We start from the raw sequence: 15394 nt of genomic DNA, 5'->3' as shown, positions 1-15394 counted from the left end.
TACAGTTATGTGGGTTTGCCTTGGATACTTTTTCCTCTTTTAGTACATTGAAAACAGCAAGGAGGGGGGAGCAACTGAGAAAATGTTTTTGTGTCTATACATTACCTCAATAGCTGTTTAAAAAAATTACAGAAAGGAATTCACAGTATTCCAGGACTGGGAAACAGGGAGGAAAAGAAAAGAGATTAACAAATCATTTCTTAAAGACCAATGTAATGTCAAATTTTGAAGTGGAATATTTTCCTTTGGATGTGTAGGGAATTACATGTGGATGTGATATTTATTACTTCTGAACTATCTGAAAATACATCCAGCCAAACCGATGCATTGAATTTAATCTGGTGCATTATTTAAGCAGCTAGAATAGAAGGTCTTTTTGCCAAGCAAGGCACCAGTGTGAGTACTATCTGTAGCACAGGGCAGCAAGTCCAGGACACATTTATTTCTAAAAATACTACCCCTTGCCTCATGCACAGAACTTTTTTTTTTTTCCCTGAGTCCACATTCTGGCAATTGGAAAAGCAAATATGGCATCACTCAAGAAAAAATACACAAGGTTTCCAAACAACGAGAGTGTTTCGCTTTCACCTGTGTTGTAAAACTCGGTTAATTACCCAGAGTTTGCTCTGAACTCCTACAGCGACCCACCCGCATCTTTGCCCGTGGGAGATGGTACGAGCGGGTTTTCCTTCACCACACGGGCAACCTGGGTGCTCTCCTGCCCGGCACAAAACACGAACATTTACTTTTTTGTCATTTTCATATAGTAAATTATCCATTAGATTTCATCATATCTTACTAAAGCAATTACATCAAGAAAATGATAGCGCGTGTGGAATCAATTATGCATGCACTTGGCCAGGGACCAAAGGCTATGAAGTCGGAGAGGGCAGAATCGTTCGACACACACAAATAAAAAGCCCCTGGATCTCACAGATGGACCCCATCAGTTCATCTTACTGCCGAAAAAGTTCATGCACTTAATAATTTATTTGTGTTCTGGATACTGTTTCCCAGCTGAATATTAACAACTTTGAACTGAACCGTGCTTTTAGCATGGTACGGGTGGAAGTCATGGAAGGGCAGCCGTAGGTCTCCTCCGAGGTTAAAATTATACTTCTGTTCCTTCCAGAATGGTCATTTCCCCCCTCCGTTTATTTTCTTTCATTAAGCGGCTCCTTTAATCAGGGTATCCGTTTCACCCTTCCGATTCATCTTCTTACCCGGTGATAAACTCTCAAACCAAAGTTGAGCACGAATTACCGAAGACGGACAAAGCGAAGGGATGAAGCAGAGACCAAGAGTTGTGGTGCAGCTGGACGGGGACCGGGGGCAAAGCCCCAGCCCTGAGGGAAGGGGAGAGACGGTTGGACGATTTAACGCCTTGCCCGGACAGGCAGGAGAAAAAGACCCTTCTTTGCAATGAGGCAACGGGAAGACGAGACTGGAAGAGGAGCAGCACCAACAACACGACTTGCTCCTGTGAACGGGGCGCTCCTTCCCTGGTGCATCCCCCAAACGCAAACCCACCACCCCAACAGCAACAGCGGCTTCGCACGGCGCGAGGTCAGGCCCAGGGATCGTGTCTTCAAGGCCGGCCGTGCAAAGAAGAGCCCGGTCCCTGCCGTATCCCACCCTTCCATCACCTCTCCCTTCCACCCAGGCAGCTCCAGATCACGGCAAATCATTCTTTTCTATCTATACGTATAGAATTTTTTTGTTAAAGGAATGTCTCCCCCAAATGGGAACAATTTCCTTCTACACTTCCAACCAAGTGTACTTAACATTAAAAGAGAACTGATAGAACATATTTAATTACTCAAGGTTAGACTCCTAATTCCTCAATTCACTAAAGGAAACTTGGCAAGAAGATGCATCATTTTGCTGCTTTCTACTGGAGCATCTGAGGGAGAAGAGCCACTGAGGCAGCTAATACACAAAACATGATCAAAAGTGATTAACAACAGCTTCATATGCAAATTGCATTAATGAAGGAGTGCAAAGTCATCATGTAAATTAAATATGTCAAATCTCCTGGTGAACTTTCAATCTTGAGAAGAAAAAACACCGCTTTAATTTTTTTACATCATCAATTTTCCAAGATTGAAAATCTAAGAATCTTGGTGCTATAAAACAATTTTCACCTTTTTTTTCTCCTTCAGCAGCCTGACAGGCTGGCCTGATGTGTGCCGAATGCACATGTTAATAGGCCAATCAAAAATGCAAAACAATTCGCAATTACTGCAAGGACCTAATGGTCATTAGAATTTACAACTAGGTAATGAACTAAAGTCTGCCCACACCATGCATATTCATAAAGCAATTTAGCCTTTGAAGATTAAAGAAGTGCTTAAAATTCAAATGAGCTTTAGCAAATTATCAGTAAGATTCATCCAAAAAGCAAAAGGGTTTTTCTTCCTGTGATTTCCTTATTTTTTTAATGCAAAATTGTTATATCTTCCAGACCGAGCTTCAACTAAACACAGAGCTCCGAGTCAAGCCAAAGGGGCTGGAGACAAACAGAGGCAGAAAACATTGTTATGGACTTTGTTCAGAAAACTAAGCCCTTAAGAGCCAAACCTATCTCTAAACATGGTAATTTATCAAAAGCAGCACAGACTTGCTCATAGGCAGTATTGTGTGCCGCTCTCCGAGAGCAGATTAACAAGATTTCCGCCACCCTCCAAAAAAGCCTTTCTCCCCTCAAGTCACATCTTCCGTGTAAACAGCGAACGTATTATAAAAACATTATTTTCATCAAAGTGCGGCGGCATTAATTTTTAGCGGCTCGCTACATTTAACGAGGGAGGGATGATGAAAAGATCCCCGCGCCGGAGCGTGCCACCGAGAAAGTCGCTTTGCTCCCGGGGAGCGAAGGCTCCGTCGCCGACACGCAGGGAGCAAGAGGAGTTTGCGGGGGGACGGGGGCCGCTCCAAAACTTGGCTTCGCTCTCGGTCGGCCCCGTCAGGGCCTGATCCTGCCGGCAACACCCCAAAGGGAGCCCCGGTTTTGGCAGCTCCTCCCCCCGGGGCAGGGGGAGGCCGGGGAAGGACGGTTGTGCCGCCCCGGCACCCCCACTTTGAAGAGTGGACGAACGTTCAAATAATTTCTATTCCCATCTCCCCAGCCTTTCCCCAGCCTCGTGGCTTATCTTACTTGCACCCGTGCAGAGCAAAAAAAAGAGGATGCCCAGGGCTGTGCTAACATTCTGCTTTTTTTAACATTTATTAGAGAGAACCCAGTGGAAAAGCCGCCCCAGCAAAACATCTGTATCGGTCACGAGTCCCCAGTTTCAGCCGATTCCCCCCCGACACCAACATGACTTCACATAAGGAGAGTTCAGGGAGGGCCAATACGGGATGTGACAGCATAAATCGGAATTAGATTAAAAACAAAAAGTTTAGAAACTACCGCTGGGTCACCGAGCTGTTGAAGACCACGTCTCCCAAAGTGTCTCCAAGTCACCTCGCCCATTCGGAGATTTTTCCCCCCCCTGCTTTTTTTGCTGCTTCCGCACACGGATGTAAAAACCACACCACAGGGCTCTGAGTATTCCTTAAAATAAAGCAATTAACTTATTTCCAGGCTCCATCAAGCGATCGTGACAGCCTCCCCCCGGCAGAAAGTGGGAGCCGTGGTCCCTGACCCCCGGCCAACACAAAAGAGGCAGCCCCAGCACAATGCCTGCTGTCAGCAACTGAATTATTTTTATACAGGAATTTTTATCTCTATTGTACAAACAAGTATGTGTCTGTGCTGACTTGTTAAGCAATCCACTTGTATGTAGAATAAGATTTTTTTTTTCCCTGCTACCAGTCGCACAGCTCTAAGATCAGAAGAAACACATACTCTTTGAAGCTCCTCAAATGTTTTAGTTAAAAGGACAGCAGTTGTTTTCAAAGATCCAAGAGTATCTTTATCAGAATTTAATTTTTCCTTATTGATTTTTTTTTCTAACGTTACACAAATTTAACACAGGACAGTTTATAGTTTATTACAAAATAATACAGCCTCTAAATAATCTTTTGGGAGGTAATACTCTCTTTTTCCAAATGCATCCCCACTGCGTTTCACCTCCTCAAAGGGAACAAGGCGCCACAACTACTGTTTCTCTTTGCACGACTATTGCCTAAATATGAAAATCGGCATCGATAATAGAGAAAACAGAGGGAAAAGCCCCTGGCCGCCCTCCCGCAGTAAATGCTCCGTGCACTTGCGATGCCCTGGCTGAAGCACGACAGTTTTGCTGATGTGTTCTCTCAGTCCAGAAAGAATAAACTCAGTAGCTAAAATGCAATGAAACCCAGGTGATTCAGGCAATGTCCAAAAAAAAAAAACCAAACCAGCTGTGATGCTGTAGCAAAGTAACGCCGGGTCACAAATTAATTGCTGTGAATTTGGGAGGGGCGGGGGGACTTTTTTTTTTTTTGCATTTTATATATTTTGCTGCCTGCTAAATGAATTAAGCAAGCAATGAATGCAAAATTAAACTCCTGACTTCCTAAGGAGTGAGGAAATGTAACGTGTGTTTATTTTTAAAAGGTATTAGTTGTAGTAATAATAACAATAATAATAATAACCACAACAACAATAATAACAGCACTGAAGGCAGAGCTCCTCTGCAAGCCTTTGCTGTTCAGCAGTAACACCGTTGTTTATTTAGGCAGAGGTTTTTCTATCTAAAGCGAAGATCAAATTGGAGGTGTAATTGTTCTGCACTTACGCAAAGCAGGGGGAGGATGGCAGCACAAAGTCCTGGGGTTTGCCTGGCCAAAGATCTCCCTCCCCAGCATCCCCAAAATCTGCTCCCCAGCTCAGCAGCACCCTGAGAACACAGAGCAGGGGGCAGAGGCGAAACACGGCGTCCCCTGCACAGCTATTTCACAGCGATATTAAGCCTCATTTCCTTGACGGTAACGCAGTTATTTGGTTTTTTTTCCTTGCTCCGGTCTTGGTGTTTTAGCTATTTAGTGCAAAACAGAAAAATCGAAACTCAGGCTGAGCTCTGTACCCATCAAATACGGGAAAGTGGTGTGGGGTTTGGGTTTTTTGTTGTGTTGGTTTTTTTAACAGCAACCTGTTCAGGTAAAAAGTTCCAGCAGAACTGCAGCAGGCAAGCGGGGAACGGTCTCTGGGGAGAGCAGAGAGAAGAAACACTTTGGTGCACTGTCTGCAAACCCAGAATTCAGCAGCTTTTTTTGGCAGCCAATTCGTTTCAAGTGTTTTGTTTCAGGAAACGTATGTATTTTTCTTTGTGCATTTTGTGGATTTACTACAACCGCTCCTGACAGCTGTTGATTCAGTTAAATGAGCACATTATTAAAAATCCTCTGACATCCCCGGCGCTGAAAAACAGACCCCTTTGGATGAAGATTTGAACCCAGAAGAAGACACAAATGAACCATCTCTGAAGACAACGTGCAGTCTGGGCTGTGCCTGCAGCCGGGAGGCACAGGGGGCTCAGGCCCCTGTTTGTGGTGACTCTGTTTTCTTTGTTTCGACCAGACCCAGATACTAAAAAAGAATGAAAAGCAAAGCAAACGATCCCAAGTATAAAAAAAAAAATGTTTGCTAACACTTGGAAAAATTACATCCCCGGCAGGCCGGCATTCATGTGCTTCAAATAATTCTGCACTGTGCCCCATACTTTATTTTCTTTCCTTACTTACTAGCCAATTTTGCAGAGGAAGAACAACACCTATACGAAACAAGGAGGGAAAAGAAGTAGATGTTTTCAATTTGCTTTAGATCAAAGCAAAACAAGGACGCAAACGGTGGCATATTGAATCTTTTTTTCCACCGCCGCCATTCACACCAGGCTATCGAAGTTTTATCCAATTCCCCAGCCTGGCTGCATATTAAGCTGGTTGTGTACGGCTTTATTACAGTGCGGTGGTTGTGAGGCAACATTAATATTCCTGCGTCGCATCTGACAGGGCATTTACATGCGCCCATCTGAGCTCGCACCTGAGAGCTGCTCCAAGGTGCAGTAGCTGCGCTCCCATTGTAAAGGCAAATGAAGAACACGAATTCCCCGCTGGGATCGGGGCTGACCTCCCCACACCCCGCGCCGCAAACCCGTCCCTCGCCAAGCCCAGGCAGAGCCACCTCCAAATGGAGAATGGACCGGGGAGCAGCCACCGAGTCACCAGCCCCGGCAGAAGAAGAAACGAAAAAGATTCGCCGAAATATTTTAAAGATGCGGCTGGTCGGGAAAGCTTGGGGAACAAACTCGCGGGATGCGTTGCATATTAAATCCTATTAGGAAGATGGAGAGGATGTTTATGGGCTTCAAAATGGGTTTGGCGTTAACGCAGGAAGGTTTGAATAACATGAGTGCTTGGGGGTCTGAGGCGACGTTCGGTCCACATCCAGTGTACCCAAGGTGGGATCCCTAAAGAACAAACTGTGTTCCATGGAAATTCATCACGAAATGCAAAAGAGATCACCCCAACCGCTCCGGCAGATTGTGGGGCCATTGATGTGCCTGTTATTTTTAAAAGTATGTACTAAATCACAGCAATCCATGTGCTGATATCAACCATTGTGGGCCCAAACCTGCTACGTCCAGCATTACCAGGAGGCAGGCTGGCGCTACCGTCTTTGTACAAAGTGAGATGAAAAATGTTCATTAGGCCAGGGGGGGATAAAAAAAAAAAAGTAAATTTTAGGGCCACGTAACCAGTATAAATATAGGTCCTAATGTATTAAAATAGATGAGCTCAGCGTATTTTGTGAACTTGTGCGATATCCCAGAAGCGGACACATAAAGCAGAGTCGTCCTGGATGGAAGCCGTGTTCAGACCTCCTTGGGCTCGTGACATCGCCGGCAGCACTGCGACCCGAAAAAAATCACAACAAACAGAAAGGTAAAAAGAGATCCTCAGTGATTAGCTTAAAATAAATAAATAAATAAATACCACAACAACAACAACAACAAAGTGGCAATGTGCCAGGCCATGTCCAGCTTGATGCTAAACGCCTTTTATTGCACAAAGCTGGTACTATCAGATATAAAAACAGACCGAAGCTTGAAGGAAATTTTGTCCCAAAAAATTCCGTAATGAGGATGCATGCAGGCAAACAACTGGAGGCTGAACTCCCGTTCCCTGACACTACCTCGCAAGCCTCTTTCATCGTCTTTATTATTTGAATGAAATAAGAAAGGGCTCGTGGGCTGAGGGCTCCATATACAAAATGGGGTGATGCTAACAGGCCTCCTCCTCTTTAAAAGAGGCATTACCAAATCATGGGAATGTTTACAGGAGACTATTTCTCCCACCAGGCTAATTAGAAGGTGTTTAATTTACTCCCTGCCTCAGTTTCCATCGCCCGGCATTCGTCTATGGGACTCGCTGCGCAGAGCCTTACGTTTGTTACGCGCATTATTTTCAAAGCTTTCGGCACGTGATGCTAACGTGCACCTTTTCAGATCTACACGAAGTTTAACACGTGCCGGGCTGCCTCTTCAACCACAAGCATTTTGGATGAAGCGATGCTCCAGCTCACGGTGAGCTCCGCAATTAAATGTCCCATACTACAGGAGAAAGAATGCAAAACGCATTTCTCATCTTCTAAACTAGAATTTCTGATTTGCAGGAAACAAAAAAAAACCCAGAAAGATTCAGGGCAGTGCAACACTCATGGTCCCCTGGAAAGATCACGCCGAAGCAGAGGAAAAAACTTTCTACGCTCTTCTGTGCTTCAAGTGAACTCGTATTTGTGTTTCCAATAAAGAGCCATTTTTACATTAACTGTCTGTAACAGCAGAGAATAGGAAAACCAACACAATCTTCACTTCATACAAAGGATGATATTGGTGTCACGTGTTTGCTTCTTCAAAAAATGTTATTTATAAAAGGCAATGGGGAAAGCTGAGAAACTATTGACTCTTCCCTGTATCCCCGCGCGAGTAGCGTTAAAGCAACTTTTTGATCCCCCACATTTTTTACATTTTTCCCCCCAGAGAAGTAAATTTCACAGCCGCACAGGCCACCGCCTTTAATTAAGCTTTCAAAAGTCTTCTGACAATGCCAACAATTGCAAGACACTTCTGGAGCTCAATCATGCAATCATCGTGACACTTCTATTTACAATTTGTCTTAGAAAGAGTTTCTCTGACATTGTACTTTGACAAAACAGCCAAGCTGCCGGTTCACAACCTTTCTGTGTCTTATTTACAAATACAGCTTGTACACAGGGCTCCGAATCTCGGGCGCGGGAGCCTTTGGGTAGCACCCTCACTATTTTTCCTGCTTGCGACTGTTTTACTCAGCCTGTGCTCTGTTTCTTTGTACGGGGAAAGCAGGCAGAATTTTATTCCAAAATATTTCCATATTCCCTTTTTCCCCCCTTTTTTTTAAAAGCGTCCGTCTTATCGTCCAAATGCAATGCTGCCTATTCAGTGCAGACACCAATAATTTTTTTGTCCCTGGAACAAAACAAAATAATAAGGAATCACAATTTACAACCTACAGAATTATAATGGCAACTACTACTAAGAGCTAAAGAAAATTTCTGTGGTGCGATGACTACTCAAAGATGTTACCTCCTGAGAACTGCAATAATCAAATGTACTTGGTCCAAAATTTACTACCAAATTATGTCCACCTTCCCCCGATTACTGCAGACAGAGGCTTTTCTGACGTTATTTTCCCACATATTTTATTTGAATGCCACAAGCAGCTTGAGAATAAAGGATTCAAGCAGTAAAAATGACGTCTCCTCCTCCTCCCCTCTTTGTACAGTAAATACGGCATCCGCAGATACACCCTCGGCATTATTAAGGGGAATATGCAGCAGCACTCCAAAGTGTTCCTCCAACTGAATCCAAGTAACGTTTAAGATCCTTCCTCACCCAAAAAACAACATTTCATTAATTCCCTCGGATTTATACGTTCAACAAACAAACGGCTAAAACCTGACACCGGCGGACGATAAATATTTCTTCAGCCTTTTCAATAAGTGAACAGCAATTTTACATTCACTGATCTCTAGATACTTCAGTTAATATTTCCCCCTATTGTAAAATATGAGAGCGGATAACTAAAGCCTTGCCGGAGCACTCGCTGCAAATCACGGGCTGCCGGTATCTGGTGGTGAGGCTTTGACATACATATTGATGAAAGCTGCCTCATTGGACCCACACAACATCTCCTATTAATTTCCAGTTCAATTTATGACATTTCAGCCACAGCGCTGGATCAGCATCGCTCAAAATTTTATAGCGAGTCAGAGCTCCGCGCAAGGCAGACACCCACATGAAGAGACAGGTACGCATGCCCGCACCTATATGGATCTCACCGCTACCACACAGGTTACACACACACGTACAACCTCTTGTAATCGCCCCCCTTGCTGGAAAACGGTGAGGATAAAGAGCAGCCTATCGACGGTTAAAATAGACATCATTTCTCCCTGCATTTCAACGACTCGCTGCCTTCCTCGTCATTAGATGAGCTGAGCCTTAACCATTACTTGTCTTCAGATGATCTTTTACTGTAACACACCGACTGACCGACTACAGAACTGGGCATGTCCTGCATCCAAAGCTAATGTATAGCACCTCTGCATCCAGAGCTAATGTATAGCACCTCTGCATCCAGAGCTAACCGACAGAACATCTGTATCCAGAGCTAACCTACAGAACATCTGTATCCAGAGCTAGCCTATAGCACCTCTGCCTCCAGAGCTAACCTGTAACACCTCTTGCAGCCTAACAACAAACTGGGGACATTTTTACGCTGCTACTAAATACATATTTTCTGGTCTCTTACCAGAAAGAATCAGTTCCCTCAACTCCTGTATATTTTTCTAAAGGCAGCCCCTGTCCTTTTTTTTTTTTTTTTTAGTTACACACACATATATTTTTGCATTTTGCACACAAACCAGATATAAGATATCAGAACTAGAACAGCCCAAGGTTCACCGCGGGGACCTTCCGGAACTCCACAGCTCACTCCAACACCCTCACTGGTAATTTTACTGCTGGACCCCACAACCTCACAAACTCCCGGTCACAGGTCACTCCAGCTACTATTGCACCTCTTTGGGATACGAGGGAGCTAAACTCAACCAAGTGAAAATGGGGATGGAAACACGAAGAGGGGAGGACAGCACAAGACCCCTCATCTCCTGGTGCTCTTGCCAGGGTGCACCTCTCCTTACCCATCGCCCATTTGAAGTCAGTTAAAACTACAACCTTTTCTGAATTAACGGCCCCGTGACATCACGCCGGGCCAAATTCTGCTCGTTTCACGTCACCCATGCCACGATTTGTCTCTCCGAGGAGTTTCCCCAGGTGCAGAACCCCCCGGCGTGGCCGTCCCTCTCCAACGGAGGGACCTCTCGGGGACCACGGCAAAGCAGAGAGCGGGTTTAATTCTTGCTTGACAGATGACTGTGTTTTGTCTTTTGGGCAGAGCGGCGCCGTATGTAAATACAGCGTTACATCACAGCGCCGCTCCTCCATATTTGGTGATTTAGTATGGCTCCAGAGCTCGGAAGACTACAAATCCCTTCCGCCAGGCTCCCGCTTCATTAATCACGGCCCTACGCTTCTGCTGGTTTTCCGGCTGATCGCGGGCAGCACATGGAAATGGGCACTGGCCTCTACAACTCTGGGAAAATAATTTTTAAAAAAGCAAAAAAAACCAAAAACCAAACACCTTTAACATTTGTGGCTGGGAAGTCCAATATGCTGAATTATTGCTATTTTTAAGTCTCTTTCAAAATGTAGTTGAGCAGTAGCTGAGCCTCTGCTTCCTCTTAAACATACACATATATATGTATTTAAATACCTATCGCCCTGCAGAAATAGCATGTATTCATTCACATTACGTATGCATGTGTACACACATGCCTTTGCACATCTATATATGTGCGCAGACGGACACACGCGCACTGACACACGCTTGCCGCCACCGCAAAACCTCCAAAACTCCAGCTCTCCAGTGTGATTTCCCGGCTGGTTTGGAGCCTGCGGGAGCATCGCCCTGAACCTCCCAGCTGCCCTATTATGGTTTAACTTTGTGGCCAAAGCAAAGCCCCAAGACAAGCTCCGGCGCATCACGTGGGGATGTTCTGCACCGCTGACAACCCTGAACGGCCCCGTGGGCTCCAAAAGAGACCGACCGGCAGTGCCACATCCCAAACATCCCGGGGAAAGGGCTTGGAAACCAGCTCAGGCATTTGTTGGTGCCGATACGCTGCGGTCTCGCCTTTTTTTGACCGGTGGTATTGGCACGGTTTGAAGTGATTTGCAACGCTCGCTACAAATGGGTAGTACTCTCGTTTACTAGCAGGATTTTAAAAGCAGAACGTGCCTTGTTACACTCCTAGGGCTCTGGGGTTTTCCTTCACGTAGTACACTCTTATTTTTCTAACCTCATTTGTGTGGCGAATGGCTTTCCAGTTTAAGGGGGGAAAAGAAAAATTACGCTAAGAAATGGAATTGTTTACCCTTTTTTTAAAAAAAAAATACATTTCATATTATTTGTTGCGCAAAACAGAACTCTGCCTCGGACATTTGTACGGCTGACATGTGGTTGTGTAAACCGCAAACAAAATCAAGATACATCTGTCAAAACCACATCAGAGACAAGAGAGAGCACAGCGAAGCATTTATCATTTGGCTGAGGAGGCAGGCTGCAGAGAGCGGCCTTTCCTGTCAAACCAACCTTTTGAAATTTCCAACATGCCCTTAAACTTTTCGAATAAGCATGTCTGTGCGCTTCAGCAACTGCCCTCTCTACTCTGGCCTGGCCAGTCGAAAATGGCATCTTAAAGTCAAGGTCGGTGGTGTCACTTTGCCATGGGGCTGTGTTTAATTACAGTCCATACGCTGACAGCCAATATGGAACCAAGGCTGGCTGATGTTCGGTTTAACTCTTTCACCCCTGACTTTGCCAAAGACTCGCAAAGCTCCTCGCTTTCTCGCGCGGCAGGCTCGGATATCTCCTCCCGCAGCGCTACGGCAGGCGAGACACCAGGAGACGGTGACTACAATACCCAGCAAATCACGAGAGCGGCCTCAGACAATGACACCGTGAGGAACACGTGCCTGTTGATCCTGCCCTGGGAAATACCGGTGGCGCGCTCACCACCACCCCAAGGCAGAGTATTTACCACGTCGGCCGTCACGGCGAGCAGAACACAGAGACAGACGCGGCAGTTTGCGACTGCGAACATGCCACGTCGCGACTAGAAACAGAAATGAACTCGCAAACGCTTCTCCTTTGCTTTAATTTACCTGCTATATGTTCCTGTTTAGGGCAAATTCCTCTAGATGACGTTGATAAACAATCGTCATCCTCTGGCGTAACCTGGATGCCAACCTCCACGGGATTGGATGCTTTTTTCAGCTCACTTGGTGAGGGTGAAGGTGGCTTATCCACAGCCTTCTCTAAGCAGAGACTGCCATTGCATTGTTTCCGTTTGTGCTCAATAAAAATAAGAATGTCCCCCAACGGGAAGTTCATCTGACACTGGCCACAAGTGAGGAGGTCATGGTCCCCTTCCGGAGCTCCCAATGTGCCATGTTCAGGTTCGTCATCAGTGAGAATGGCTTCAAGAGGTTCGGCTGCAGGTTGAGAAACAAAAGGGAGAATCATTAGAGCTCCGGGCGCAGGGGGGAGGAACGCGCCGAGCCCCCTTTTCGTGAATATTACACCCTGTTTGCACCCTCCGCCTGCTCCCCCCCAGCTAAACCCCTGTGCCGCGGCAGCCAGGTGACAAATTCGGCGGTGACAGGGAAAAGGTTTTGCAGAAGCGGCTGCAGCGTGCGGAACTCGGGGAGCGAGCACTGCAACTGGCTCTGTGCTCCCACACGAGGACAAATTTCTGGCTCAGCCGAAGATTCGGGGCTAAAATTAAATGAATAGGCTGAAAGAATACACTGCAAAACTCTCGTGGTACTACCTAGAGAAGCAAATACAGTGTTTTGTTGCCGGATGTATTATTTATGCGTATGAATTCAAGGCTAAAAGCACTGCACACACTCTCTCACATACACATGGGGGTGTATTTTCCACTAGTCAGACCCACTTTGTAAAATCCGGAAGCCTGAACTATGCTGGTGCATGTGCAGACATTTCAATGTATAGCTATTGCATATTCCCTATACGGGCCGTGCAGGTAACATGCGAGCGCGTAAAAGAAAAGAGAGGGAGAGCCAAACCACGCGGCCGCACGCACCCAGGGCACATACAGCCCTTAGAACGCACGTGCATACGTATACGTATGTATTTGTGTCGCTATCCCTGTCAGCCCGCTTGCGGCTTCCCATTTAAAAATTCAAAAGCCGGGAGTTATTCATGGGGGAGGGAGAGACAAATAAATAAATAAATACGCAAATAAATAAATAAATGGCAGAAACAGAAATGATAAAAAGCAAGTGCGGCAGAAATGCCTGCGGGGCTGGGGGAGGCACCTCTCACTTTTCAGCTGCTCCTCAGGATTCAAATAAATACCAAATTCACAACGGATTCTGCCCAGAGATATTAGCTAGATGGGATATTTTTTAGTACTTAAGGAAATAAGGCAATTAGTCATTTCTCCTTTTTCATCTTGAAATAAAGGAATGCCTGAATGATCTTGAACGTGTTAGCACTGGTGGCCCTCAGCATCTAAAAATCAGCATGGCCAAGCAACTGCCACATTTCCTCACGACAGTGAGAAGTGCCTTCTTTAAACTCAAAATACCTCGTCTAATGTTGTCGAAGTTGACAAATTTTCTGAATGAGCTCCAAAAAGCTTCATTATGAGGCTATTTCTGCTCACAGAATCGTCAGTGGATGCTCTAACAAGGCAGACGCGGCTCTCTTTTCTCTTTGCCTTTTTTTTTTTTTTTTTTTTTCTGTTAAGTTTGCAGAGAAATACCTTGGCAATCTGTGTGTAGTCTCCATCACTATTGTCTTTAATGAGGGGGGGAAAAAAAATCCCAGCAGCGTGTTGGTATTCCTCCACCTGCCCACTACAACACGCACGGTAATGGCAGCGAGCAGGAGGAGAGGGCACTACAAATACAACCCACCTCAAATCCCTGCCAGGTAATGCCAGGGAGACAGAACACAACTCCTAAACAGTTAATCAGCCTGACCTTCTTTAGCTGGCTGCCAATTTCACATTTAATGAACTTAAAGCCACAGAGAATCAAAAAATAGATTTTAATTTGACTGCACGATATTGGAGCTGATTTTGATAAAGTGCAAAAAATCCAGTGAACTCGAGTTAAATTTATTTCAACCCTAGCTAGGCTGATTATTGAGGAGGAAGATCTGGAGTAGCTCCCAGTTGTGCTGCGTAAAATAATATTGAAAGAGCACACTACCTCGCCGTACCTCAGCTCCAACTAGGACACGGGGACCCAGCCCATCATTTCTTGCCTCTAGTACTACTTCTAATTTAACGTAAGGTCAACCACAGGAATATGAAGGTTACATTCGCATTAATAAAAAACAACGTCTTAATCGCTGGGGTTTTCTTCTAAACTTGCAGACCGACAAGGGAAGCCGCACAACGTGCATTTCCACGCTCCTCGGGAAGCCGGGAGACGAGCAATGGGTGTTTCTGCGGGATTGCTGTTTTTCTCCCCAGCCTTTCCCTGCGTTCGGACCGAGGGAGCAAACCCTTGCAGGACTAATTCCATCAGTAGCTGGCTGCACCGCCGCAGACAAAGGTATTTCGCAAACCTAACTTCCAGCTCACCAACTCTCCGCAGCAAAAGACACAAAATAACCCGTATTCCCCTTCCGAGCGGCTTAGCGAGGAGCTGTGCATAATCATGACACAATTACAATGTTTTCCCGCGGCCTGATTTCTTTCTGACGCTGTCAGTATTATTTAGCAGGGGAAGGTAACCCGCTGCTTCGACACCAGACAGTTAAAAGTAGTGCTAAACAAAAATAGACTTTGCTGAAGTCTGTACTGACTGGGCTGATTTACAATCAAAACCAGGAAATGAAGTGGTAATTCAGAGGTTGCTGATTACACCTCCACATTTCACCTAATTAATTTTATAGGAGGCAAAGTTCTTGAAAATAACAAGATGATCAAATGTACAGATATAAAACCTGTAACCTCAACATTTTCTATGCTCTTAACGTAAATTATTGCTAATTAACAAGAATTATATACTAATGTATGAAATACGGCTGGCACTGTGTTCACTGCAAAACATTTGGCTCCTGATGGAGGCAGAGCCAGCAAAAATATGTTTTTATTATTACTGCTACTTCTAAAATAAAATATAAAATATCGAGTTTACAAAGAAAACACCAAAATACAATTCACCTGGTCTAAGCCACTGATTTGCAAGATGCTTCTTTTAATTCTGGGGCAATCAAAATTCCCTGCCTGGGTCCCTAATCATCCGTCCCTATTTTTCATGCAAAT

The 15394-nt window shown here is 45.2% G+C and overlaps 1 protein-coding gene across 5 annotated transcripts in view; it reads right to left on the bottom strand.

The window, feature by feature from the left end:
• BCL11A (BCL11 transcription factor A) overlaps nucleotides 1-15394 on the bottom strand; it is a 67787-nt gene that overhangs the window by 49449 nt on the left and 2944 nt on the right. For 3 of the 5 annotated variants that reach the window (XM_065630913.1, XM_065630909.1, XM_065630911.1), the window contains exon 2: nucleotides 12242-12581. In XM_065630913.1, the coding sequence (XP_065486985.1) occupies nucleotides 12242-12581 (340 nt within the window). The remainder of the gene's footprint in view (nucleotides 1-12241; nucleotides 12582-15394) is intronic. The other 2 variants (XM_065630912.1, XM_065630910.1) reach the window with 1 other exon arrangement.

Source organism: Caloenas nicobarica, chromosome 3 (genome assembly GCF_036013445.1).
Source record: "Caloenas nicobarica isolate bCalNic1 chromosome 3, bCalNic1.hap1, whole genome shotgun sequence".
NCBI lineage: Eukaryota > Metazoa > Chordata > Aves > Columbiformes > Columbidae > Caloenas > Caloenas nicobarica.
The sequence above is the reverse complement of the archived record's forward strand: the minus strand, read 5'-3'. Positions and strand labels throughout refer to the sequence as shown.